The 25,628-nt window shown below is 48.7% G+C and overlaps 1 protein-coding gene across 2 annotated transcripts; it reads right to left on the bottom strand.

Annotated features, from left to right (window-relative positions):
• Positions 1 to 4,309: 4,309 nt before the first annotated feature.
• lz (lozenge) lies at positions 4,310 to 24,636 on the bottom strand. Of its 2 annotated transcripts, none has more exons than XM_002133739.3 (6): positions 24,335 to 24,636; positions 22,633 to 23,648; positions 19,840 to 20,079; positions 13,988 to 14,101; positions 11,973 to 12,344; positions 4,310 to 5,919 (listed from the first exon to the last, which is right to left on the bottom strand). In XM_002133739.3, the coding sequence occupies exons 2-6, from the start codon at positions 23,474 to 23,476 to the stop codon at positions 4,874 to 4,876; spliced, it is 2,616 nt and encodes an 871-aa protein (XP_002133775.2). In that variant the 5' UTR covers positions 23,477 to 23,648; positions 24,335 to 24,636; the 3' UTR covers positions 4,310 to 4,873. The 2 variants fall into 2 exon arrangements, with proteins under 2 accessions (XP_002133775.2, XP_015041333.2); XM_015185847.2 differs by having other exon boundaries at positions 24,339 to 24,636.
• Positions 24,637 to 25,628: the final 992 nt, after the last annotated feature.

Below are 25,628 nucleotides of genomic sequence, written 5' to 3'. Positions count from 1 at the left end.
TCGGTGGCTGTGCGACAGCTCAGCTGATCTGAGGTCGAGGCCGATCTCGATCGATTCCACTTCCCCCCACAGATGACAAACATAAAATCTGCATATCCCAGTGTCCCCAGTTGTGCATATGTGGCCGAGGACCAGCTGATGATAAGCCAAATCACGTATGAATATGTACATATATCGGGGTTGGCTGTAACAAATCCAACAAGCGACCAAAAACCCAGCGATCCAATGAATCATTTCGCATTCAACGGAACTTTGCTGACAAAAGCCACCATCGAAGAGAGCGCTATAACGTTAAGCGTCTGCCCTGCTGAATATAAAAAAGAGTGAGCAGAGCGGAGCGCCGTTGTGGAAGAGAACGGGTCCAGGAGTTAAGAGAAAAATAGCGAGAGAGAGCAGCACATGTGGCTGCGACGACTGAGCGGCTCTACCGGTTATAGGTAGTTCAAAGGCGGATAATTCAACATTGTGTCTATTCATCATTATTCCCGATACTCAAAGACAACATGGGTATATTCCATTCGTGTGAATGTATGTAACTTGCATAAGAAACCGCTTATGACCCCATAGAGTATATACAATGGGCAAACTTTTTTGTGTTTTTATAGGGATTTTTCCCGTTCTCCTATTAACTCCTATAAAAGGTGTACCACAAAGTCTTGGTAATATATTGAACTATCTTAAACAAAAAGTCCCATAAATTGGCTCATCCTAGTAACCTAGTAACGTGCTAAAACATTAACTAAATGATCCCTCTTAATCGCTAGAATCTGTGAAATTCCGAGTTTTAAAGATACAGGAAGACCGACAACGCAGAAGCATAAGGAATTGCCGTATTCACCAAGTGGCAGATCGGATCAGATCGGCACTCTCTCCCTTCGTCGTCCGGTGTAGCGCCCTCTAGCGGAGCGAGAGAGATATGACGGCCGGATGGCACTTCTTTGCTGGTAAGCAAAAATAGCAATAGATCTATCTCCTGTTTTAAATTCTAACCCAGAACGAGTAAGTCTGCAAAATTGAGTTGCCCATACTCTCAGTCTCGGAGAACGAATTAAATATACTCTTATGTACTCGTTCAGTACATACTACAGGGCATTGGATTCGTACATGCACGGCTAAGAAACCTGGTGGGCTAATCGATACTGGTGCTTTTGGCAAAAGATTCCAATTTAAAGCTGATCACTCAATAATAAGCTACAATTTGTTCCGGTTGTAGTTCTTAATTTAAAATGAAAAATTTTTAAAGATTTAAATTGAGGTGTTTTCTCATCAAAAAATCAATCAAATTAGTGACAGTGGAATAAGTATAGGGAAATAACTGTAATGACTCAACTGTTGAGACGGATATTCTGAATGTATACAGAACATACTCGTATACCCTATAAGTTACACCAGCACCACCAGCATACCCAGCAGTTACAGTGGTCTATAATATCGCAGCCCAGAGGCACACAATGCTTGTATAAGGGATACCACTGTGCCTAGACGTCTCTTGCTTTTCCTCCTCTTTGTCAGCGCGCTGGCTCTGAGTGGTGCTCTCTTCGACAGCTCTCTCTCTTTCAGCTCTTTTACGGTGGGTGGTACCTTTGCGGCACTCGTGCTCGCCGTTTCGTCGTTTTTACTGTCGTTTATGTTGGTTTACTTTTTACTCTCCGTTTCCGTTCCCACTTCCATTTCTGTTTCTGTTTTTGTTTTATTGTGTTGGCTGCGCACAATTGTGGGTGGCGCTTAGACGCCGCAGCCGCTCTCTTTCTGTGTTGTTGTTTTTTTTTTTGGTGCACTCGACTGTGTGTTCCCGATATTGTTGCTGATGTTGCTGATGCTGCTGCTGCTGCTGCTGGTGTTGCTGTCGGCTTGCCTCAGTTTCATTTTCGGTTTATTTGTTAAAAACACGCACCAGAAAATCACAAAGCAAAAAATTCATTTAAACTGGTTTTTAGTGGGGGGTTTCGGTGGGCTTAAGTGGGGGAGCTTCAGCGAAATTCCTGTTCAAAGTAGCACAGTTACAGTTAGGCGGTACACACGTACATACATGCATATACCGTTACAGTGAGGTGATTGTGTGCCAGCTTAAAGCGAATGCTCCTCGTCGGCTACCAAGCAACCAACCAACGAACCAACCGACCGACCAATTGACTGGCGCGTGCCAGAGCGAGATGGCAAGTAGCTCTCTCAACCTTCGCTCTCTGTTTGCTGTTTGCCGTTTGCCGTTCGTTTCTTTCATTATTTGGGCTTATTCCGTTACGCTACTTAAACGGACCCAAGTATAGCAGATAGTGGGAGAGAGGGAGGACGTTGATGGGAGGGAGAAAAGACGGAAAGTTTTGAGAGGAGCTTTTCAACAATTCAACCATTCAGTTTTTTGCTTTGCCCGCTTTTTGGGTACATTGGTACTTTGTGGCAGCAAATCTAATGAATGAATGAACGAAAAAGTAATGAAAGAGAGGGAGAGGAGTGAGAGGGATGCCGAGCAAGGAGCGAATGGCAATGTCGGAGAGAAGAGGAGAGGAGGAGCGAATCTTACAGAGTACCCACAAATGCATGCTTGTATGTGCCGCTACCCTTCACCGTATACGTAATGTATGTAGATGTTGACTGTACCCCACAAATGGTTCTTCATGGACAAGCATTTGATTTGCTAAAAAAAAAGATTTACTTAACAGAAGTTCAAGGCATAGACAGGTCCCCGCATAGACAGGAAACCGAATCGATTCGGTTTTACTGCGTCAAATCCGCGAAATTTCGGTTTCAGCTTCTCGCTCACTCTCTACGCGCCTAGAGGCATGAGCTGTGATGTTGTGGATTCGTGCAAGGCTCTAATATGTACCTATATCCCATTTTTCCATGTAGACATACGAATAATTTGCCCATCCATCCATTTTGTAAGTGTAAGTGGGACCTAATTTGGCTTGTTTTGCTCTTAATTAATCTCTATTCATAAGCTGATCCATTCATGAATAACCTTCAATATCACATGTCGCACCACTCGACAGGGCCACCCAGGCATCAGAGCCAACAGACATCATCCACACGGTAGCTGCAAGCTGAGCTCCACTCCGCACCACTCCACTCCAGATCTTCAGATCTGCAGCTCTGCAGCTCTGTGGGGACACAGCTCCAGCTGCAGCTCCAGTGCCTGCTCTGAGGCAGAGTTAATTAGCTCAAGAGCTGGGTCAGGCTTCGGCTGCGTCTTGGGGCTGGGCTAGTGGTAACTCAAGTCGCTCATCATAAACTGCGACAAAGCTCCTCTCCTCTTCCTCATCCTCATCCTCATCCTCTCTGCCTTGTCTTTGTTCTGGCCCACCGCAAGACACTAGATGCTCGATGCTCGATGCTCGATGCCCGTGGAGTCTGGAGAGTAGATGTTAGAGCGGAGTGGAGTGGATCACTTACGCGTGTCGAGCTCTGCTTTAGACGGAGCTCTTAACGCTTAACGCTTGCCTGGATCCGGCTTCTCTAATGGGCCATGGGCCGCGCTGTAGGTTATAGATTATCGGCTCGACTCGGCACGGCACGACCCGGATCGACTCTCCTGTCTAGGGTTTCCATTTCGCAATTCGCCAACTCTTGTGCCGACAATGGAACTGTCTTTTGCAATTTAACACTTGGCTGGTCTGACTTGTCTTGGCTCTTGGCCTGGTCTGCATTACAGCATTACAGCAACAATGGCGGCACCTACTCGTACTACACAAAGAGCTTCTGCTTCTGCCGGAGGAGGGGTGGTGTGTGGTGATCGGTGTTCGGTGTTCGGTGTTCAGTGTTCGGTGTTCAGTGTTCGGTGTTTATTTATGCCATGGGACGACCGCAAGAGGCAAGAGGCGAAAATAGAACTAGAGATTGGGTCTCCGATGGGATCATCCCGGCAGAGAACCATCCAATTGGCAAAGAGGCGGAGGGGCAGAGGGGCTGGGGCTGGGGCTGGGGCTGGCCCGCTCTTCTGTGCCCACTTTGTGGTTCTGTTTTGCAATAATTTTTAATTTATTATTTACACGCACATTTTTAAGGTTTCCTCCGCCCCACCAAAAATATGTACGATTTCTGTTTGCAATTTTACAATTGTTTCCGTTGCTTCTAATCTAAAATATGCGCATAATTAAGCGATTAAGCGATGGTTGTATCATTCTTTGTTTCGCTTGTGGTTTGTGCAACATTTCTGCATAATGGCCCAAAGATTTCTCTTTCCCACTCGAAACGGGGCCGCAACGGAGTGAAAAGTGTGCACTTTTTGGACAGCATCTGGAAAATAGAATCCTGAATCCGAAACAAATCAATGGACACCAAAAGCTGTGAGCCATTTAAATAAATACGATAACTTTATTTGTAGTCTTCTCTCCATCTCCGGCTTCCATCTTCTTCACCTCCTCTCCTCTCCTCTTCTCATCCTCTTCTCGAATCGTTTGGCAGATTCACACAAAAAGTAACAGAAAAAAAATGTATCCATACATCGATTTATAGATAATTGTGCGGAATTATCGATTAAATGTACACATATACTCGTAGTACGTCTAGGCTTAGGGCTAGGAAAAAAAAATGTCCTTCTTGGGTGCACTAGAAGCTAGGGCCATCCCTAGGGCTATCCCTTGGTCTTCCTTCCGCTTATGAAGTATTTACAGCTTACTGGCCTACCGATCTCTTATTATGATATAGTACACATGCAAACATACTCTTACATACTCGTCTATGTATATGTACTTGTATTTATCCCTAGGGTAAAAAAAAAACAAAAAAATTGTACAGTTCTTCTGGTTGTTGGCGCCTCTTCCTCTGCCTCTTCCCCTGGCCCTCAGTTCAGCTCGATGTGAAGGAAGGCGCGCTGCGGTGGCGGAGGCGGTGGCGGTAGGGGCCTCGCTGGCAGTGGCACCGCTATCCGGTTGGGTCAATAGGGTCGCCATACCTGTGTGAGATCGCCCACATCCTCGTCCCGCGGTGCCTCAACGCCCACCCCCTCGCCCTGTTGCACCTGCTCCACCGCTTGCTGCTGCTGCTGCTGCTGCTGCTGGTGGGGATGCTGCTGGTGATGGCTCAGATGATAGCTTTGGTTGGAGGCCTCCGACGACTGCTCCAGCGGCTGCTGCTGGAGCTGCTGCTGCTGCTGCTGCTGTTGCTGGTGCTGGTGCTGCTCCTGCTCCCCGGTGAGGCCCAGCAGGCCGCCAGCAGGCCCGATCTCGATGCTGGAGCGGCTGCCCGTGAGGGAGCTGATGGTCAGCTGCTGGTCGCTGGCACTGCCCAGGTACTGCTCCAGCTTTTCGCTGCTGTGCAGGTGCAGGTGGATCTGGTTCTGGTTGACGGTCGAGTACAGTTGCGGGTAGAGCACCACGGGCGGGGGAGGTGGCGGGGGCGGGGCCGCAGCGTGACCCCCCGTGCCACCGTACTGCGCCGAGGCCGAGCAGTTGCCGTACTGGTAGTTGTTGTAGCCGTTCGACCAGGCGGCCGCATTGTTGTAGCCCCCCGCCCCGTATCCGCCGCCGCCGAGGTTCTCCAGGTCGGACTTGCCGGCCCCGGCGCCCGTTCCGTAGCCGCCAGCGGTCTGGTACGGATCCGTGGCGAAGCCGTGGCCGTGCATTTCGGGCAGGACGGCGGGCAGGTGGGCGTAGTTGCCCGCGTCCAGGGAGCTGGCCGTCTCGTACCCGCTCCCGTAGTGGTTCATGCTCATCCCCACCCCCATGCCCATCCCGACTCCCATGCCCACGCCCACGCCCACGCCCATGCCGCCCGCCCCATTGGTCACTGGAGCCGCCGCTGGCGGCGGTGGGGGCGGCGGCAGGGCCATCTGGTGCTGCAGGTGATGCGCGTGGGCGTGGGCGTGGGCATGGGCATGGGCGTGGGCGTGGTGGGCGTGTGAATGGTGGGCATGGCTGTGGTAGTAGGCGGCTGCGGAGCTCGAGGATCCCGTCCATTCCCCTGCGCCCATCAGATCGGTTTCTGCAGAGAGCGAGAGAGAGAGAGAGAGACAAAAAGGAAAAGAGGAGGTTAGTCAGAGAGAGAGAGGGGGAGGGGGAGGGGGAGACAGCAACAATTTGCCAGCTGGAGGCCAATTAACCCTTGAATGCCTCCAGCCGCTGGCGTAGCGCTGGTGAAATTTTCCAACTTGTCAGTTGCACACTTGGGCGTGGCCGAGGGTTTAATTGAAAACATCATTTCATATGCATGGCAACGACATCGATGGGGACTTGCCCCGTGGCATGCATGCATATGTGGTGTCCCCACCGTCCTCGGGTACACCTGTACCCGTATCCGTGCCCGTGCCCGTGCCCGTACCACCCTCAGACGGGGGTCCGTCAGACGGGGGGGTGGGCATTGCATGCCAATGGGTTAAAGAAATTTGCCGAGAAGCGGCGACAGGCGAAAGAAAATTCCAAGACTCTGGCTCTGGCGACGTTGCCTAACAACGCACCCGCACAGCGGGGGGCATGCCTCCATCCACACCCCCAAGGCCACCCTCCACGTACTAGCAATCTTTCCTCTCATATTTTGATTAATTATGTAGCCCTTTCCCCCCTCCCCATCCTAAACACTTCCAGCGAAGTCCAAAAAAGGTACGCGCCAAAAATGTCGCTTAATTAATTAAATTCATTAGAAACGACAAATGAAAGATATCAGCGAAACTCAGAAGCGAAATTAGCTCAAAGTAAATCAGTTTTCAGGTAGAAGAAATATGCTTCAAGACATGAAGAAGAGACCGAAAGGGTTGGTAGGATGTACCGAATCCCATCCCACAACAACAGACCATACGATAGAGCAGAATCTTGAATCTTGCACATCTTTGGAAGTGCGAGGAATGGGTCTCCATTCGAAGTAGAATACTTGTAGAATAAATTCAAGAATACAGGTGTCTGAGGAGATCCCAAGTAACATGTTTCACAGCCTCCCCCCCACACACACATAATACAGCTTGTGATGCTCTAGAGATGCTCGTATTTGGAAATAACTTGAACCTAGAGAAACGATATCGAATCTTCCAAATACTTTGCATTCACTCTGCAAAATAAGGAAGGCAAATTTGGCAATTGGCAAGCCCACAATCCACAAATCCACAGGATTCATGGAGCCACAGCTGGAAAATACTCATGCCTCTTGAATGCCTTCGATTGCTACGATTCGTTCCTTCAGTCGGATTCGGATCACTCCGAATTACAAAAAGAGAAACAGCAAATTATTGTATAGAGAGTGAGCGAGAAACAAAAACCGAAATTTTCGGTTGGGCGAGTGATTCGATGTCAAAAGAATCCAGAGAATCCGAACCAAGGGAATACCGAATCCCACCGAATCGATTTGGTTGCTTGTTGAGGCAGGGCTCTGATGTGTAGTGTCCCCTTGCTGAATCCCAAAAGCTCAACTCAAAAGAAGAATGGATCGATACACTGTAATGATAGGAGATTTTAGGAGCTCCGTGTGTGACAGGGAAGGTATAGTGTAAATGAAATAAAACAAGTCTTTCGTTGAGATGATTTTTATAAAAAGAAATAGAGCTTGATCAGAGGATCTCTGACTATTGCCATCTTTCGTTTACATAAACCCCGACGAATCCTATTTTTCTGCCAGTGTACTCGTGGAATGATAAACAAATATCAAGCATAGTAGATATCAACTATGCGTAACGTAACTCACGCACCACACCACCCCACCGCCTTCCCCTTCCCCCTACCCCCTTCCCTTCCCTCTTGAATGCGGCATTTCCCAGCTGGGTGGTGGCTAGCGACTAATGAAAGGTAGTACCAAAATTGCAAGTTGCATGCAACTTTTCACCCGGCACTTATCACATTTTAATGTTTCAATTAAGCCGCAAATTGCGTTGCAGCCAACAGAAGCAGCAGCAGCAAGGAGACGGAGGAGAGGGAGGAGGAGGAGGAGGAGGGACTACCGCAAGCTTAGGCAAATGAGGTTGCAATGAAGCGAAACGCACTGGATGAAAGCCATGTTAGCAATGGTGGGGTAGGGGTTAGGGGGTTCCAGGGTTAGTGGCAAGCGAAGGGAAGGGTGGAGGAGGTCAGTGCCGTTCAGACGGTGCAATTTTCTGTTGGCACGTGGAATTATTCGCTCCAGCGTGGAGGCTCCTTGATCCCGGACCCCACCAGGCAGTACCCTGGGCCTTTAATTGCGTATACGCACTGTCTGCCACTGAAACTGCCACTGCCACTGCAACCAGCCAAGGCGAGCGGGGCGGGAGAATAAGGGGAGTAGTCGCTTGATTCAAACTCGAATTTCGTGTTTTTTTGCTGTTTTTTCTGTTGTCAATTTACGAGTACGAGTACTCTTGGACTTCCTCCAGCAGATCCCACGGCTCCAACCGGATATCTTCGATTTTCACCCCGCCCAATACACTCGTATCCGCTCATTGGGTGCAGCGGTAGGGAGCGGGGCGGGGAGTGGAGTGTTGCCGTAGCGGATGCAGCCCGATCGGGCCAGCCAACAGAAACCACAGCAGTGGAACGCTGGAACGTTGGAGGCTTCTCCGACCCTCCTCCGAAAGGGGCCAAAAACCCAACAGAAGAGAAGGAAGGCAGTCAGAAGGAGAGCACAAGAGTCGCACAGTGTCTCCAATAAGAGCAAGAAGATCGACAAGAAACACAAACAGAACGGAAGGGTGCGGAGGAGAGGAGCTGGCGAGGATCTGGAGTCTTGAAGTAATTTTAATTAAAGTGCGTCTGTGCCTTCAGAAAAAGAGCAAGAAAAAAGTGCTGCTGTTGTGGAAAATGGCGGCAGAACCAACGGCAACAACAGCGATACGAAACGGAAGTGAGTTTGCGGTTTTTCGGCTGTCGGGGACTCTCGGTATTGGGTCTTTAAAGCAGAGCGGAGTGATGCAGTGTGCCAGGGGGCAGGGGGCTGGTGGCAGGGGGCAGGGAGCAGGGGGCAACTGCGGCCATTGATGGCTTGCCACAGTTGTTGCTGTTTTATGGGCCAAAAAGATTCATTTCAATATGTGACATTGTTGTTGTTTGTGTGTGTGGAGCCCCTCACTCGCTTCTCTCCCCTTCGGCGCCGTGCCCCACTCAGGTGTTGCCTGCATCTTGCAACGTGGCAGCGTCGGTCGGCTCTGCGGCGGCTGCGGCTGCTGCAACAGCTGCGCAACCGCATTTGGATTGATTTGTGGCTTAGAGCGCACCGAAAAAAGCCCCAGGTCCAGGCCCAGGCCCAGGTCCAGTTGCAGCCTAAGCCAAAGCCGAAGCCGCAGTTCCAGCCCCCAGCTCACACCCCGCCTCCGCTCACATCCCGCCTTGGCTGAATTTACATATTGCACTTCTCGCTCTCAGAATCTCAGAATTGATGCCTCAAAAATATTTAATGAATGCAAACACGAAGGCAGCAGCAGCGGCAGCTGGAGTAAGAGCCAACGCCAAAGCCCAAGTGTGAGTTCTGCGGCAGATGCACAGATGATGCACGTAATTATGGATGGATGATGGAGACAGCTTCTCGTGAACGAATTCTCAGTCTCTCTGCAAAGTGTCCAGGTGCTTGCGATACTCCAGCGCCCAGCCCCGCCCCTGCCAACAATTAGAAACAATTGGGAAACTGTTGCAAGTGCAACTGGATACCAGGGATCGCAGGGATCTATCACGGAAGGTTTGGATCTTAATGGATCAGCCGTGATCATTCCCAATACTCTATTCCATTGATACTAATCTTGTTTCCATCCCATTGTTCCATTTTGAATAATATTAGTTCTTCGTTCTATTCCACTGTTTTATTCTGGCGGGATATGTATATCAATTCCGTAGTTCCGAATGAAATGTATAATTGTGCGCTACTCTCTTCGTTTCATTTCCATTCTTCCTTTCAGTTTTCTGGCCTTATCTATCCGCGCAGCGCACTTACTTATCATCAATTATCATCATCATCATTCTATACCACTTCCCATTCATCCAACATATACTCTTCGTGTGGCATTATCCAATCCTGATTTCTTTGAAATTCGCAATGATTTCCGCTGAATTCTCGGATCTTTCTGTCCATTCTCGCCCCCTCTCTGGCACTCGTTGGGCTCGATAGCTTTTGTTGCTTTGATATTTCGTGTAAATTAACAGCTTAAGCGCCACATTTAAATATTTATGACTTAACAGCAACAACAACAAAAACTTCGACAGTTTTTTCCCCATTGACGACGCTTTGATTCCGATTCCGACTTCGACTTCGACTTCGACTTCGACTTCGACTTGGATTTCTCGCGTTCATCGCGTTTCGGGCATTTCCGGTTTCATCGAAATACACAACAAAAAATCACTCCAAAAATTAAAAAAAGAAAAAAAAAACCAAATCGCATTGCATTTGTTGCTATTGCCTTTTGACTAATTGAAAGACGACGACGACGACGACGACAACGATGCGATGTGTCATTCGGTATTGACAATTTATTTACGTTTATTTGGCCAGTATCTGGCCAGTTGACTCGGCCCCCGCCTCGGCTTTAACCAGTTACCAACAATGAAGCAGCCGCCAACTAAAGTCCCAAAGGGGAAAGCGTGGAATACCCTAGAAGAATCGATGGATTCATCGAGATTGTCCGTGGAGTTCATGTCCGACTGTGATCGAATTAGTTTGGAAACTGCATTTTCGAAATATCTGTCTATTAGAGCTATACTCGTATGACAATTCCTTCGACTTGAATCTCATTTAAAGCCATTCTTGGGTTCCAAACCAGAATATACTACCTACAACCGGATATAGAGGGATCAGAATAGATCATTAAGAAGAGTATTTGGATACCCATGCACTCACATGTGGTCACATGTGCCCCCCGCCGAATGGCCCATACTATGGCTTAGCAATAGCTGATGAGCCCCTTCGAGGGAGGGTATTCAAAAAGAAACATTTATAAATTAATTAGCATAAGCAAAACGCTCCGAGTCTGGGCTTAACACAGCAGTTTCTGCTTCAGATTCGTCTAGTTCCAAGCTGGCCACTGACTCATGTGTGAGTCAGATGCCGGTTCCAGCTGCTTGTCCGATGTCTTGTCCCCCCCTCGCATAAGCCCTTCGGTTTTTTGGGCACATTTTTACAGCCACGCTACATCGAAATGAATGCAAATTAAATGAAGCCAAAGTTACGCCTCGGAATCGAATCGAAAACGAGTGCAAATGAAATTTTCCATTTCTTGTCAGACATTCTGGCTGACAGACTGATGGATTGCGAGTGGAGTAGAGACTGGCTCTCTGGACAGGCCTCTTAAAATTGGCAGAAATAAAACTGGTAGAATCCAGAGGGTAGACTTCTATGCGTAGCACGTGGCATTTAGCGTTAGTTCTGAGCAGCTTGAGGTGAGAAAATTATGACATTTTCGGTTGAGACTTTTGGGATGTCGTATGTAATCGTATTGGATTAGCAATGGAATGTCATATTACGAGTAAATCTTCGGATATTGCCGAAAAAGTCTAATGGGCTGTTTCCTGAAACGATTACAGGGGTTTCGTTCACATAGACGGGGTCACCACCCTCAACCATCCAAAAATCAACTTTTGATATCTCCAGAGCTCTCTTTTCCTTCGACCATTAGGGGGCCATTCCTTGAACTTCCCGATGGACATGGGATAGGCATAGGGATATGTATTATATAAATACAAATTTATATATAGAAAAGCCGTCTGCGGACGAGCGTCAACGCTGAACTATTTTTAATCTGAGCTTTGAAAAAATAAATAAATTAGCGACAGACTGCCAAAAAAAAAAGGTTCCGAAAATACACTGAGATGAAGACTAAATTCGGTGTTGGGCCTAGCGGACTGGAAGACGGGGGCGAGCGAAGGGTTTGGGCGGGGGTATTGGGTGAATGGCAGGTTGATTAACTCAATTAAAACGTTTAGGCCGCCTGGTGCCAGTCAACCAGAGATACCCAGACCCAGACCCAGACCCAGACAAGACAGAGCTACAGACAGCCAGACATCAATAGATACCCAAGAGTGGTGGCCAGCTTTGGGCATTCAAAGGAATGGAATGGGGACTGGAATAGGGAGTTACGTATATGTTTGGAGAGCCCTTACCTTGGATGTGGGGCGCATTCGGCTTGTAGACCTGGCAATCCGAGTTGATTGTACTATTCGGAGATGAGTAATTGCTGCTCAATTGTTGCACCAGACCCGCGCCGCTGCCACTGCTGCCACCGCCCACTCCCACTCCGACTCCGACTCCGCCAGTGGTGGTGGTGGACCCGGGCAGTGCCACCGATGCTGCGGCCGCTGCTACTGCTGTGGCTGCCGTGGCCGCTGTGGCCGCAGCCGCCGCCGCCGTCGTCGCGGCCGCAACTTTGGCCGAGCGCCGGAGCGTCTCCAGCTCGTGCAGCGTCTTCGGGAAGCCGTCGATGTAGGGCCGCTGGCCCAGGCCGAGGGCACGGTAATGAGGACCGCCGGTAGGACCTGCCGAGTGAAATGGTTACGCCTCGATTAGTGATGGGACAAATCTATACAAAGATTGTATATACCGATACCAAGAATATAAACCCAATAATTTGAGGTGGGAACTGGTGAGGGTGGAGGGAGAAGCGGAGGGGGAACAGAGAGGTACAATCAGAAATACACCTTTGAACTCATTGCTCAACCGGAAATGAATCCATCGATAATAATGTAAGCAGCTTTAAGCCATCGAACATATGAGCGCTCATCCGAAATTGAGGATTGAGCGGAATTTGCGAGAAATCTGTATTTATTTGGGTTTTTTATCGAATGAAACTCTTCCATTTCATATGAAACCGCTCTACAATTATAAACCTTCTCTTAAGTACATCCTAAAACATCCTGTATATCCCTCAGTATAATTAATGATGGATTCCATGAGTGCTTTGTGCTCTGTAAAGATCCGATCAGTCTTTTGGGTAATGGAATAATTATCGCCCGAAAAGGGAGACTCCATTTTGCTTTGTCCCGTGGCTGCAATTTCGCTCAACAACGTCCTGCCCTGAACCCTGCGTCCTGCGTCTGAAAGTCTCCGTAATTAGCACAAACTCAAGGTGAACTCAAGCTGTACGTTACCTCACTGTACGAGTGTATACCATGTGCATGAGTACATACTATAGCCCCCCTATGTACACGTACACATACGATTAACGATGCAGCGAAGACCTAAAAATGCATTAACGAAATATAAAGAGCGAGAAAAAAATTAATTCATATATGCATTACACAAACTAAAAACTCAATACGCAAAAAACAAAAGCAAGAAAAAAAAAGGTTTTCTTTGAAAACCGCAAAATTTTCAGAAACCGTAAGAGGCAGAAGCGTTGTCCCCCTGCCCCTGCCACAGCCACTGCAACTGCGAACTGCCCTCCTCTTGAGACAGGGCCAGGCCAGTCAGTCAGTCGGCTAAAACCGGCTGCACTTTTCAAACACCTTCCCGAGCGAATGACTGCCAAAGATGGCTGCCATCGACTGTCATACGATCCTCAACAACAGGAGGAGAAGTGCATACTGCTCGTAAGTGGAGCGGCATCGAGTGGAATGGCAGTGGAACTGGCAGTGGAATGGAGAGAAATGAAACGAAACGAAACGAAACGAGACCTTCTGTTCCAGTTCGACTTCGTGTGTGCCCTGGGGATTAGGGGGACTTAGGATGTTTACCGGCAATTGAGCAGATCGGATCGGATCGGATCGGATCGGCTTAGCTGTTTACATTGATTAGACACTTGTCTAATGCGACCCGAGCGAGTGACCTCTGCTGCGGCCTCCGCCTCCGCCTCCACCCCGCACGCAAGCCGGAAAACACATGTTGCAACCCAAAACGCTGCGGGGTGGCAGCCCGGAAAGTCCTTTCCCTTGCCACATTCGCGCAGTGTTTTCTTTTCTATTCTGTTCTGTTCTGTTCTGTTGTACTCTTTTGTGTTGTGAATAGTTGTGGCAAGTGATAATTGCTAATTGCCCAAAACAATGTTACCACTTCCCATGTAATACATACACGCATACACACACATACGCATATGTTTCGGTGATGGTATCTGATGGAGGATGGAGGATGGGTGGATGGCTGGATGGGTGATGGGATGGGCCTTACTCGTACCCGTACTTACTTGTCTTGGAGCGCGGCTCCCGAGGTCCGTCGACGGTGACTTTGATGGCTTTGGCGTAGGTTGCCACCTGTGGCGGGCTCGTTGCAACCGTGATTGTCAGCGTAAAGCTCTTCCCTGCAGCAGCAGCAGCAGCAGCATCAACCAGAAGGGGCAACCAGAAAGAGAAAGAGAAGGAGAGATGAATATTGTACGTTATGAATGGCAGTTTGGCAGTCAGTCGTTTCAGTATTAAACGTCGCTGGCTGATTTATGCGACGACCTCAATGGGCATGGGCATGGGCATGGACATGGGCAAGGGCTGGCTGCTACCGGAATCAATTTGCAAGACACAAATGGCCAGAACCCCGAACATCCCGAGAACACGCGTCGTGTGTTTCTGTGTGTGGGCTTACCCTTTAAGAGCCACAGTTCCTCTGTTTGTGGATTTCTTTGTGGTCTACACGAACGCGGGACGGGACCTGTCATCAATTTTAGGTCTCTGGCATTACCATATGTGGAACGTACTACGAGTGTGTGTAGGGTGCAAGACCCCTGAGCACTCGCTTCCGTCGTGCGCCAACCAGAGAGAACCCTCTCTTCAGAGAGGGATAGGTGTGTGTGTTACTTTGTGATCGGATCGAACTGCTCCTCAAATGCTAATCTGCTAATTTCGGAGGCTGCACTTCCAGGGCACTCCTTACTTCGGGCATCCCCAGACATCCCAGTCTCGCCGGTCCGCGGGCCCGCCTGCGGTGCAATTTGTTTGAACTCCTGACATAAATTTGGTTTATCCCGCCTCAATGGCTGCCGCCAAAGTTACTCGGGCCCGCGGAATGGGCATTAAATGAAGAACTGTTGCAACCTGTCTTCCGCACCCCAGAGCAGGACCCAGTTTCGGGGCAACATTGTGGCCACCGAGGCAGGGGCGTGGCCAGGGGGGCAGGAGGGGCAGGGGCCAGGGGCTTGACCAATGTTTGCACTATTTATGGCCGCTCGACTAGTCGGCGTTTGGTCAACAAAATGTATCGATTGTGGGTAAAAGCATTAAATGAATTTCGTTTTCTTTTTATTTTTCACTTTTTCACATTGTCTGTCTGTCCGTCAGACAGTCCGATTGCTGCAGTTTCCTTCTTGAATCGGCAGGACAAAAAAAAACAAACAAATAAAAGTCTGAATGTGCGAGTACATATGGAAGGTAAATGTATGGACACACAAACACAATTACACCCACGAAAAGCCCACAAAAGCGACATTGTTGTTGCTGTTGCAGCTGCAGGCTCCCGGGGGCATACCGAGTGGCAACAACCCATCCATGCTGACCGCAGAAACCTCAGTCGCATCCCCATCCCAGCCCCATCCACACATCCCACAGCCGCTTCCTCTCTCATTGAACACCTACGCAGAGAGGCACTGCAGTGGGCGGAGGGGGATCAAGGGCTAGAGAGTAAAGGATATTGCGGGTTGCCCCTCAGTGGGTGGTGTTTTGACCTTTTCAAAAAGGAATCCTCTTCAAATACCTATCCCAGCTAACGTCTTCTGATCTTTATTTCAGATCATCTGGATCTGAACGCATCCTCTGAGGCATTCCCTGGGTATGTACATAGATATGTAAGTACGAGTATACTCTAAATAGTTCCAATAAAGGACTGCCATGACAAAAGAGAATAAAACTCTCTGTCTGCCTTTCTCCATGCCGCTCTGGGACTCTGTGACTGTAGATGTAATTTAAGATTTGATCGCTCCAACTGATGTTTGATGTTTGATGTTGGATGCCTGATGTCTGGGGCAAGTTCATTAACCGAAGTCAAATCCGAAACCACGAAGAGCCGCTCGGAGCCGAGTGGCGATTGCCTGAATGGGTATTTAGGCCTCAGATGCTACTCCAAATGGCTGGCCATCAGTTAGAAAGCGTTTTGGGTTTGTCTTCGAAATGTCTTCATTACGCCGTAAGAATTGCCTCGAATTGGATAACTGAAACCGAAATCGTTGCCGTGCGTGTCTGTTCAGCTCAGCCCCGGCCCCAGCCCCAGCTCCAGCCCCAGCCTCAGCCCCAGCCTCTCAGCTCAAAGAAAGATCTATCGAAACGTGAACGCAAATTAATCAAAAGCAGCAAAAGAAGAAAGAAGTAAACTGTTAAATAGGCCTCAAGCGCGAGCTCCTTTTTGGGTAATTTTTCAAATGAGAGCAAACTGGAGCAAGCTTCTCTCCAGCTCTCCAGCTCCCAGATCTCCAACTCCCCAGCTGTCTAGAAATACAACTCCATCTGTACCGAGTCGTATGTAAAAGTTCGTTAGAGTAATATGAAAATGTTATTGCTGGCTTTTGTCTTTGGCATAATGATAAAATATCAGGCTACGAGAGCCACTAAAGACCCCGAAATGAGAGCGATAATAACCGTAATGGGCACAAAACCAAAGCCGAACAAAAGAGAATAGACGCAGAGATTGGTTAGGGATAGGGATAGGGATAGGGATAGGGATGGAACTGGAGCTGGAGCTGGAGATTGGGGATTGTTGTGTTAGGGATTCCAATCCGACTTCAAATTAGTCATCATCAGAGCTGGAGTCAGAGTCAGAGTCAGAGTCACTTGAGCACTACTCATCTACTTACTCACGCACTCTAAACACCCGACAATACGAGTACTGGAGTCTATTAATACTTATGCATACACGTAATCCGTACTACTCGTATGTCTGAATTGATATCTGAATCGCGAGTCTCACAGCCATGAGCAATAGCCAGAGGCCGATAAGTCCAGCCCCAGCTCGGATCTGAGCTATCGTAGTGCTGCAAGAACCCTTTTCGATGGGAACAAACGAAGCCGTGACTCTGTGGGAACGAGCGGCACAAACCGAGCATTTAGAATTCGATAAGCTTTCGACTGATATCCCGCGGAATATAACAAACGAACAACAACAAATAAACATATGTGCGAGTGTGTTATGCAAGAGCTGTGTCAGTGGATGGTAGCTCTGATAATTGCTGGGAAACTCTGCCCCACAAGGAAGTGAACAGATTCCGTGGTCTCCGATCTGCGATGGATAAAATCAGAAGCAGGAGCGAGCAAAAGTTCCCACCCTGATACCGCCGTGACTATAGAAACATATGGAATATGAACGAGTAGTAAGTGCTACTAGTAGTAGTGCTATATGGCATAGCTGTTAAGCCAAGAACATGGATTATTCGAAAGTGGGATTGATGAAAAACTTCCTCTTAGCAATTAGTACACTGTGCACACCATATACCCCCTCCCCTAGGGAGATATCCACACAAGACTGGATACAAATCAACTTTAATGAGAACTCTCTCTTGGGTAGCAATGGGTTGTTGGATTGTTCTTCAAGTATTTAAAATATTCATCCTATTAGCCGGCTAACATCTCCTCACTTCGGACTTGGGTTCCTCCTAGCCTCTTATTCAACCACTAAGTCGGATCAGGGACCCACCCAGCCCGTACGGGCTTTCAGCAGGGGGGGCAGGGGCCCATGCCATGGCCATGAGAACAAATCCTTTGGGCGCGTGTCCTTCATTTGCTGTGTGCGTGTTGTGTCCTTTGTTTAAATCGCATCGCCAGAAAAGTCAAGCCCTTTGATATGATTGCCCGCTTATGAGGAGGATGATGGATGCGGACGATGATGATGATAATGATAATGATGATGAGCGCTGATAAGTGAGCCCAATCAGCCAGTCATCGATCTGCAAAGAGTCTGTATCGCTGTCTGTCCCACTCCGCTGCGATTCCATGTCCGAATCAGCATCAGATTCAGATCTCCAACATCAGATGGAGGTTCCCATTTGGATTTGGGTTTTCTGTTTTCTGTTTTTGGTTTTCGGTTTTCGGTTTTGTCGCTGACGGAAAATTAAAAAACATGTCGTCGACGCATGACAAGGCCAGGCCGAGAGGCGATAACTTGCCACGCCCCACGACTGGGCTGTCAACCCACTTAATAACTGGAAAGCAACTCTCACTCGCCCAACCCCCACTCGCATCGTATCGCATCGAAAACGAAAACGAAGCAAACAAAAAAAGGCAGAGGAAATTTTAAGCGGGAGCCAATGGTATTGTCTGATACCGTGTATGGTCCAGGGAATGATGATCCGGAGGGGAGTACATATGTACCTATATATGTACGACTGTCATTGAGCAGGATATTGGATACTGTAGATCTAAGGAGTAATCCTCCAAAAAGCTACCCAAACATAGAGGCATTTCAATTTCGCATCTCGAATTCATGATGGAAACGTGTATTTTGTTTTCTATTTATCTGTTCTTGTCTCTAGATAAATCTTAAGGTATGTCTTATAAGATATCTACTTATAATTGATATATATTCACTATATACATATATCCGGATATGCTCCCACATTCAACCTTCATATAAAGTTGCCTCTTTCCATCTAAAGCTCTGTGGCCTTCCAGGGTATCCCTAGCTTCGATTACTCCCCGGACTTGTATCCTGTGTGCAGGTTTCCCTTTTGGCATTTTAATGGTCTCATTGTTTTCTGTTGTTTTTGCGCTTTGTCATCTAATCAGAAATCGCTGCATGATGTCCGCCGATGGCTGCCCGCGTGCCGGCGGCTCGCTCGCTCGCTCGCTCGCGATTCCAGCGCGCGTCCAACGGCTGCTGGCTGCTGGCTGCTGGCTGGACCGGAGTGGATGTGGGTGTGGGAGTGGGAGTGGTTGTGGGGGCGTGACCATTAAGCCAAGTGAACTGTTGCTGCCTGTCGCTGACAATTTGGTCAACGTTTATGTTCTTACATCATTAGCTTGTTATTTGCATGCCTCTCAGTCCTAGTCCCAGTTTCAGTTTCATTTCGGTTAGGCTCTAGCTCTCGGGTTGGTTTGTCCTGGCCCGGGCTGGGTCACTGTTGTAATTATTTTGTTTTGGCCCTTTTGCGGCACGAGCCGTCAATTTGCAGAGGTCGCAGAGAGGCAACAAGCCAGCGCGAGGGACGTCTGAGGGCAAGTCGTAAGCTGGGGCTGAGGCTGGGGCAGAGGCAGAGGCAGGACAGGGACAGGGACAGGGACAAAGGCAACAGTTGCAGCTAATTAACCAACTGCTGCTGCTGCTGCTGCAAATTCTATGCAACATTCGACCTGGCCAGCCATGCTCGTGCTCCTGCCCATGCCCCTGCCAAATTCCACATTAATTGTGGGTTCAAATCGATTACCAGGCCAGGACAGGCCGGACCGGGCCTAAGCCTTGCGTGACGCCTCCGATCTAAGTGCATATGGATATGGATATGGATGTGCACGATTACTCGTATTTGAATGCAGTGCAACTTTTGTGTGCCGCCTCGTGTTGCATGTTGGCCCGGGGCCAGCGCCAACTGCAGCCTAATGTGACGACTGCTCTACCACCGATCTGCAGTCGGTGCTGCCTCACTCCGCTGTTGGTGGTGGTGCTGCTGCTGCTGCTTCTGCTGGTGGTGGTGGCCGAAGGGAGCGTTCGGAGGACAGCTCGGAAGGGCGCAGAAGGAAGGAGCAGTTTCGGCATGTCACTCAATCAATGCACTTCCGATTGGGGCCAAAGAGCTTCCGCTCTCCAAATTCGGAATCTTTTTCTTGGGGTTTTAGGGTTTTGGGTTTTGGGTTTTGTGTTTTTGGGAAACTGGAACTGTGGGAAGGAGCAGTCCGACAGCGGACACTGGACAGCGGACTTTGGATGGGAAAAGGTGAATGTCCTTTAAACGACTGCTCTTATTGTATCATTACCGAACCATTTCATTGTCATCGATCGACTGATCCTTGATCCGAGACAGATCTATACCCTAACCTATCCTGTAAGCCCGTTTTTCTCAGGATTTGCTCTTAGAAATTTCCCCAAATAGAACTCCCCCCAATTAGTGGCGCTCAGGAGCACCGCACTCACCTCGTCCGCTGCGTCCCACGAAGCGGAGATCGTTGAACTTGGCCACGTCGTTCTTCATCTGGGCGGTACAGTTTCGCAGCTCGGCGCAGCAGTTCTCGTCGTTGCCGGCGCGAATGGTCACGTAGGTGCCGTCGCCGACCTCCGCCAGAGCAACGACCTTGAAGGCCAGCGGCAGCGTCTTGTTGGAGCGCCAATGGGAGGGCAGGGCGGAGCACAGGAAGTAAGGATTGCTCGTGCGCACTGCAATAAAATAACGGATGCCGGTTGCAGGATGCATCAGCAAGAGGAAAAAGCATAAAATGGTTCGATTAGCATTTGGATCCCCATCGTTCAGTTCATTAAATCATAATTGGATGGCCATCAAATTGTGTAAAAACGCTCAATTATTTATAGTTTGTTTTTATGCCGCCCACCCCCGTCCAACCCATTACCAGCCACAGTCGCAGCTCCCACCCGACCGCTGACCATCAATCATCCACGGAGTGTTTTCCAATGTCGAGTGTCCGAAGTCCGGAGTCCGTAGTCCGTAGTCCGGAATCCAGTGTCCGCAACCCGCCATCCGGTGGTGCATAATTAATTAGTCCGTCTAGGGATACCACGTCATGTGGAGGTGATTGGAGAGCTGCTGAGTGACGGCTGGACGGACGGAAAGGGTTAGGGGTTAGGGGTTAGGGGTTAGGGTTGCCAGAGGACTTTTGACGTTTGACCTGGTGCTGAAAGTGGGCCAAGCGGAACTACTGTGGGTGGGTCGGTCGGTCTGGCAGAGCTAGTGGCGCAGCTAATTGATGGACAGGACGGCATCATTTCGGATAACAAATTAATTTGGGCCTCAAAGTCTGTCAAAAATTTCTCTGATCGAAATCGAGTATCTTATTGATTCAACAGTTTTGCATACTCTCCTCTCCTCTCCACTCCCATCGGTGCGTGTGCGACCTCGAAATACATAATTATCTATTATTGAGAATTTATTTGAAATTTAAGTTGAACTTAAAGTTCGGAACTTCAATCGCTGTCAGTTTTTCCACTTTTGAATAAGGAATGCCCTCCTGTTTTGCAACCCAACAGGAACAACGAGCTGGCCTTCCTTGAGTGTAGTAGATAGTAGAGTAGAACGAGTAACCCTATTTCTCTGATTGAGAGAAAGCTTTCCAAGCCGAAAGCTTATCCAAAAGGCTCGCTGATCCCTCCTGATCCTGCTGCAATTCGATATCAACCTCATGGATATGAAGGAGCACCAGTTATGAATAGTATAGTGAGTGCGAGTGCGAGTATGTGCTGCTGTGGGGAGGAAACTGGTTCACCAGCTAATTATCCAGGTCTCTGAGCAGATTCGGCTGTCGAGGAGGGGCTGAACGGTCGGAGCTGAGATTTCATTAGCAGCTTTCATTTCGGGTCATTGATACTCGTATCTGGCTGAAGTTGAAAGGAAAGTTCAACAGGCAGCGAGAAGAGGAAGCTCCCAAGCAGCCAAAGGCCAAAGACTCGTGCGTTGATGTGGATATCAATAACAATTATTGATATCAATTTACGCATATTCAGGGCTTGCATGCCCCATCATCATCACCATCATCGTCATCGTCATCGTGATCGTCAGCAGTGGAAGGCACAACTTTGACATCATCATCCGTTGACATCGTTGACAAGCCAGGGAATGGTGACGCCGACGATAAAGATCATTACGGAGCAGAGGAAGCCTCAGAAGTGCATGTGCAAGGATGTGGCAAGAGTCGGCAAAGAATGTGCGCTGCCTCACTGGGATCGGGTTATCCATCAGCGATCCCCCTGACCCCCTCTCCCCAATCACAGCTTGGACACGAGCTAAAGTCGTGTGTGTGTGTGTTTGCTCCGTAAAGACAGCCCTCTGCAAGTACAGGAGAGTAGTGCTTGATCCATCTATCTACTGACCATTCCATCTGGAGCCCCATTTTTAGAGAAGGAGCTGCACGACAACTCATTATCTTCTCAGCTTGTGTCCGACCTCCTTTCACTCGAATATTCAGCACCTTTCATCTATCCTTTAAGCACTGGTACAAAAGACTCACTCAGGTTTCAGCCTGCCAAATTTGTCACACTGTTTCAACACTTTTCCAATATGGCTCCTTAAGCGGCCAGACTATGATCAGTTTCATATATCGTGGAAACTTTCGTTTAAATCATAAGAACCATACGATTCCAATGCATTCTTCTGTTCATTCTCCAGCTTATCTTTTCAATATTCGATTCTTAAGGCATTGCTTGGAATAAAGCTTTTCCTAAAGAGCGTCCAAAGAAGTTCAACGAACTTATGAAATGGTTGGCCAAAATGCTTGAAAATACATACAATGAAAAGGGGTTTTTTCTAATTGTGGTAGTAGTTACTAAACTACTAAAATCAGCAAAAAATTCAGCAACAACACAAAATATATAACCTGCTTTACGTTTCCAAAGACTTTGAGATTGGCTTGGTGCAAAACTCTTCGAATGGGATAGGACTATCTTTGAGGAAGAACTTTTCGCAGGAATCATTTGACTTATAGGATTTTGTTGATTTGAATGGGTTCAATTTGGCCAATAAATTTCGAAAATAATTTCGGAACAGACTTTAAATGTTTTTATGGCACTTCGGACTATTGATCCCTTTCAAGACTATATGTATGTACTTTATCCTTTCTTCCTACGAATACAACTTATCCTCAGTGGGGTTCTTTGAACCTCGTAGCACGATCTTTCCACACACAAAGCGAGTGTGCTATACATATATTTAGTATAAGTAGATGATCTTGTTTTGATATTCTGATCATACCCACTACTCACCTAGCTCCCCGGGATGCTCCTGCTGCCGCTTCAGCACCAGCCTCTCCATCCACAGCAGATCCTGGTGCACTGCATTGTTGTTGTTGTTGTTGCTGTTGTTGTTGTTGTTGTTGTTGTTGTTGTTGGTGGTGGTGGCTATAGTGGTGCTGCTGCTGTTGCCGCCACCACTGTGTCCACTGTGGGCCGTGCCGTTGCTGGCCCCACCTGTTGGCGAGCTGCTGCCCACGCTGGCGCTGCTGGAGGGCAGGACCTCGCACATGACCGATGCGGCGGCGGCGGCAGCGGCTGTGGATGCTGTGGCGGCCGTGACCACCGACGGGGCGGCAGGGGCGGTGGCGGCCGTGGCCCCTTTGTAGTCGCCCGGCGTGCTCCAGCCGTTGCCCGTGGGCGAGGTGGAGGATGTCACCATGCTGTGGTGGGACGGGTGCGCGTGGTGCGGATGGTGGTGATGCTGTAGGTGCTGCAGGTGCGGATGCGAGTGAGGATTGTGGGTGTAGTGGTGCGGATAGGGGGGGTAGTACGAGTGTGGGTGGTGGCTGCCGACGCTGCTGCCGTTGATGCTGCGCGCCAGGCGGCCGGGGCCAGCGATGCTGACGGGCGCCACAGTGGCAGGGCCCGCGTCGCTGGCGGCGGGATCGGGGGTGGTGGACTCTGGCGCTTCTGCTCCTGCTCCTGCTCCTGCTTCTGCTCCTGCTTCTGCTGCTGCTGTTGCTGAGGAGGCACCCGTATGGGGGCGGCGGCCGCTGGATCTTCCTCTGGATCTGCTGCTGCCGCTGCTGCTGCTGCTGCTGCTGATGGACTGTTGCGTTGTTGCTGGGTCGCTGGCCAATAGATGCAAATGCATTCGGCGCGGCCCTGGGATCGGTTTACTTTGATCTGCTTTTGAGCTGCTTCCTTCTTTCTCTTTTCTCTCCTTTCTCTGCCTTTTATCAGTCTACAGTGCGGGCTGAAGCTGCTGCTGGAGGGCGCTTATCGGCTGGCAAGTGTTTTGTTCATTCATCCGTAAATCCTTATCTCTGGACCGACAAAAACAATAAACAGAACCGAAAGAAACTATATCAAAAATTGATTGATTTTGGCACTATAGCACAGAACTGAATGAAACAGGGCGGACAGAGTGGAACAAAGTGGAACCGAGTGGAACAGAACGGAAGAGGATAGCGTGGAGGCTGTGTCCATTTGATGCCGCTGCCTACTTTGAGGCGCTGCCAACTCGCGCCGTTCCGACTCTTTCCCAATCTGGTGCTCGTTCCGAAAAATTAGTCACCAAAATTAACACTGGAATTAGTTGCTGTTCCGAGCATGCCCCGTATAGATGATCTCTCTGCTCTCCGTTTTGCACTACACTTTGTTGTTATACATTTATGTACATATGTAGATATGTACATGTGTTCTTATTTACTATTTGGTTTGTGGGCTGCGGATGTTCTTCTGCGGATCACTGGACCGGGGACGGGCCCCCTTTTCTTGTTTTTGCTTTTCCGAATAACACCAGCAAAGATATTCGATATATTCTGGAATAGCTTTCAAATCTTGTTTCAAATATTGCTTAGAGTTTGCCGGGAATATGCTGAGCGTTTTGGAGATATTCTTGAATCATTTGGATCGGTTTTGGTTTCAGCTTCGAACACTTTTCAGTTCACTTTTCAAAGTTGCAATTTTGGCGCGTTTTTTTTTTATTAATTTAACTGTTTCTACTCACTTACACACACAGACACAGAAACATAAGCCCATTCGGATATGGGATATGGGGAAGAGTGCTGCTCCCTCTTCATGAAATAGTTGTTAAAAAAAAGAGATCGATCACACAACTACGGATATCTGGGCGGGCACACGAGCATGTGTGGGTGGGTCGAGCAGGTGCGCTCGCGGGTCGTACTAAATCGTTACTGACACTTCATGTGGCCGCCAGCGCGACTTAACCCGTGGAACGGAACGGAACGGACCAGTCGAGGCGGCAGTCGGTGGGAGCAGCAGCAACAGCAACAGCAGCAGAGCCGAGGCCCGAGACCTGAGACCCGAGACCCGAGCTCAGAAAATAAAGAAGTGGAAACAAAAAGAATCGCTCGCTCGCTCGCTCTCTCGCTGGATTTGAATTCAGCAATTGCCGTTGTTGTTGGCTCTCTTGCGCTCGTGGTCGTGTTCTCTCTTTCGCTTGCGCTCAGCTGGCGCTGCGGAGAGCAGCGTCCAATCGGCTGGCCGTCCGGCTTGCGCCGCCTACTCGATGATTGGCCGCCCGCTGTGTAGGTCAGGGTGGTGGCATGTGGCATGTGCCACAGGCACAGGTATCGCGACTACAGCCCGCCGTCCTATTGGGTGGAGACAGGCCACAGGGCAAGCTGCAGCCCGTCAATTGGCCCTGGTCGTGCGACTTTAGCCGGAGGTCCAATGGACGCTCTTATGCGTTCACTTTTCTCTTTGCTCTCTTCGGAATTATGCTGAGCCATCTTAAGAGAGCTCTTCCCCAAAACTCTGCCTCATAAAAGTCATAATTTTCAGTTTTCCCCCATGGCACAACTACACTACACTACTGTGCCATTTTGCCCTATCACCATTTTAAATATTATGTTCATATGTACATATGTACATATATATGTATATTATATCAGGCAATCTTTTATCTTTTATCGGCACGTAAATATATGTAAATTGTAATTTAAAACTCGTATTATTTCTAGAAAATATAAACAAACAGAAATGGGTTTTACTTTTGAATTCTTCGCAAGTGTTCCATGTGTTTCGGGATCTACTCGTTTTTTTAGTGAGAGTGATAACAGGCGCTATCACTGCGGTCAAGTCGAGTCGAGTCGGTGCCTGCGGTTGAAGTAAAAAATATGTGACCGAACCTATGAACCTTATCTAAAAACCTCAAAACAAAGCCATCCAAATCTTTGGAAACACTTTATTTTTTTTTAGTTTAAATTAATTGCAAGGAATAACCTTGTGAGTTACACAAAGATATTATTTGTGTAAGGGTATAATCCACTAAATGATAA

This window comes from Drosophila pseudoobscura, chromosome X, assembly GCF_009870125.1.
Source record: "Drosophila pseudoobscura strain MV-25-SWS-2005 chromosome X, UCI_Dpse_MV25, whole genome shotgun sequence".
NCBI lineage: Eukaryota > Metazoa > Arthropoda > Insecta > Diptera > Drosophilidae > Drosophila > Drosophila pseudoobscura.
This window is presented reverse-complemented; position numbering and strand designations above follow the sequence as displayed.

What these genes read in the sequence shown, in the direction of transcription:
- lz (XM_002133739.3), bottom strand. Translation starts at nt 23,476, where the DNA reads ATGCATTTGCATCTATTGGCCAGCGACCCAGCAACAACGCAACAGTCC. An exon ending in GGAGCATCCCGGGGAGCTAG is followed by an intron (nt 20,080 to 22,632) that starts GTGAGTAGTGGG and finishes ATTTTATTGCAG; the next exon opens with TGCGCACGAGCAATCCTTAC. An exon ending in CGTGGGACGCAGCGGACGAG is followed by an intron (nt 14,102 to 19,839) that starts GTGAGTGCGGTG and finishes CTGCTGCTGCAG; the next exon opens with GGAAGAGCTTTACGCTGACA.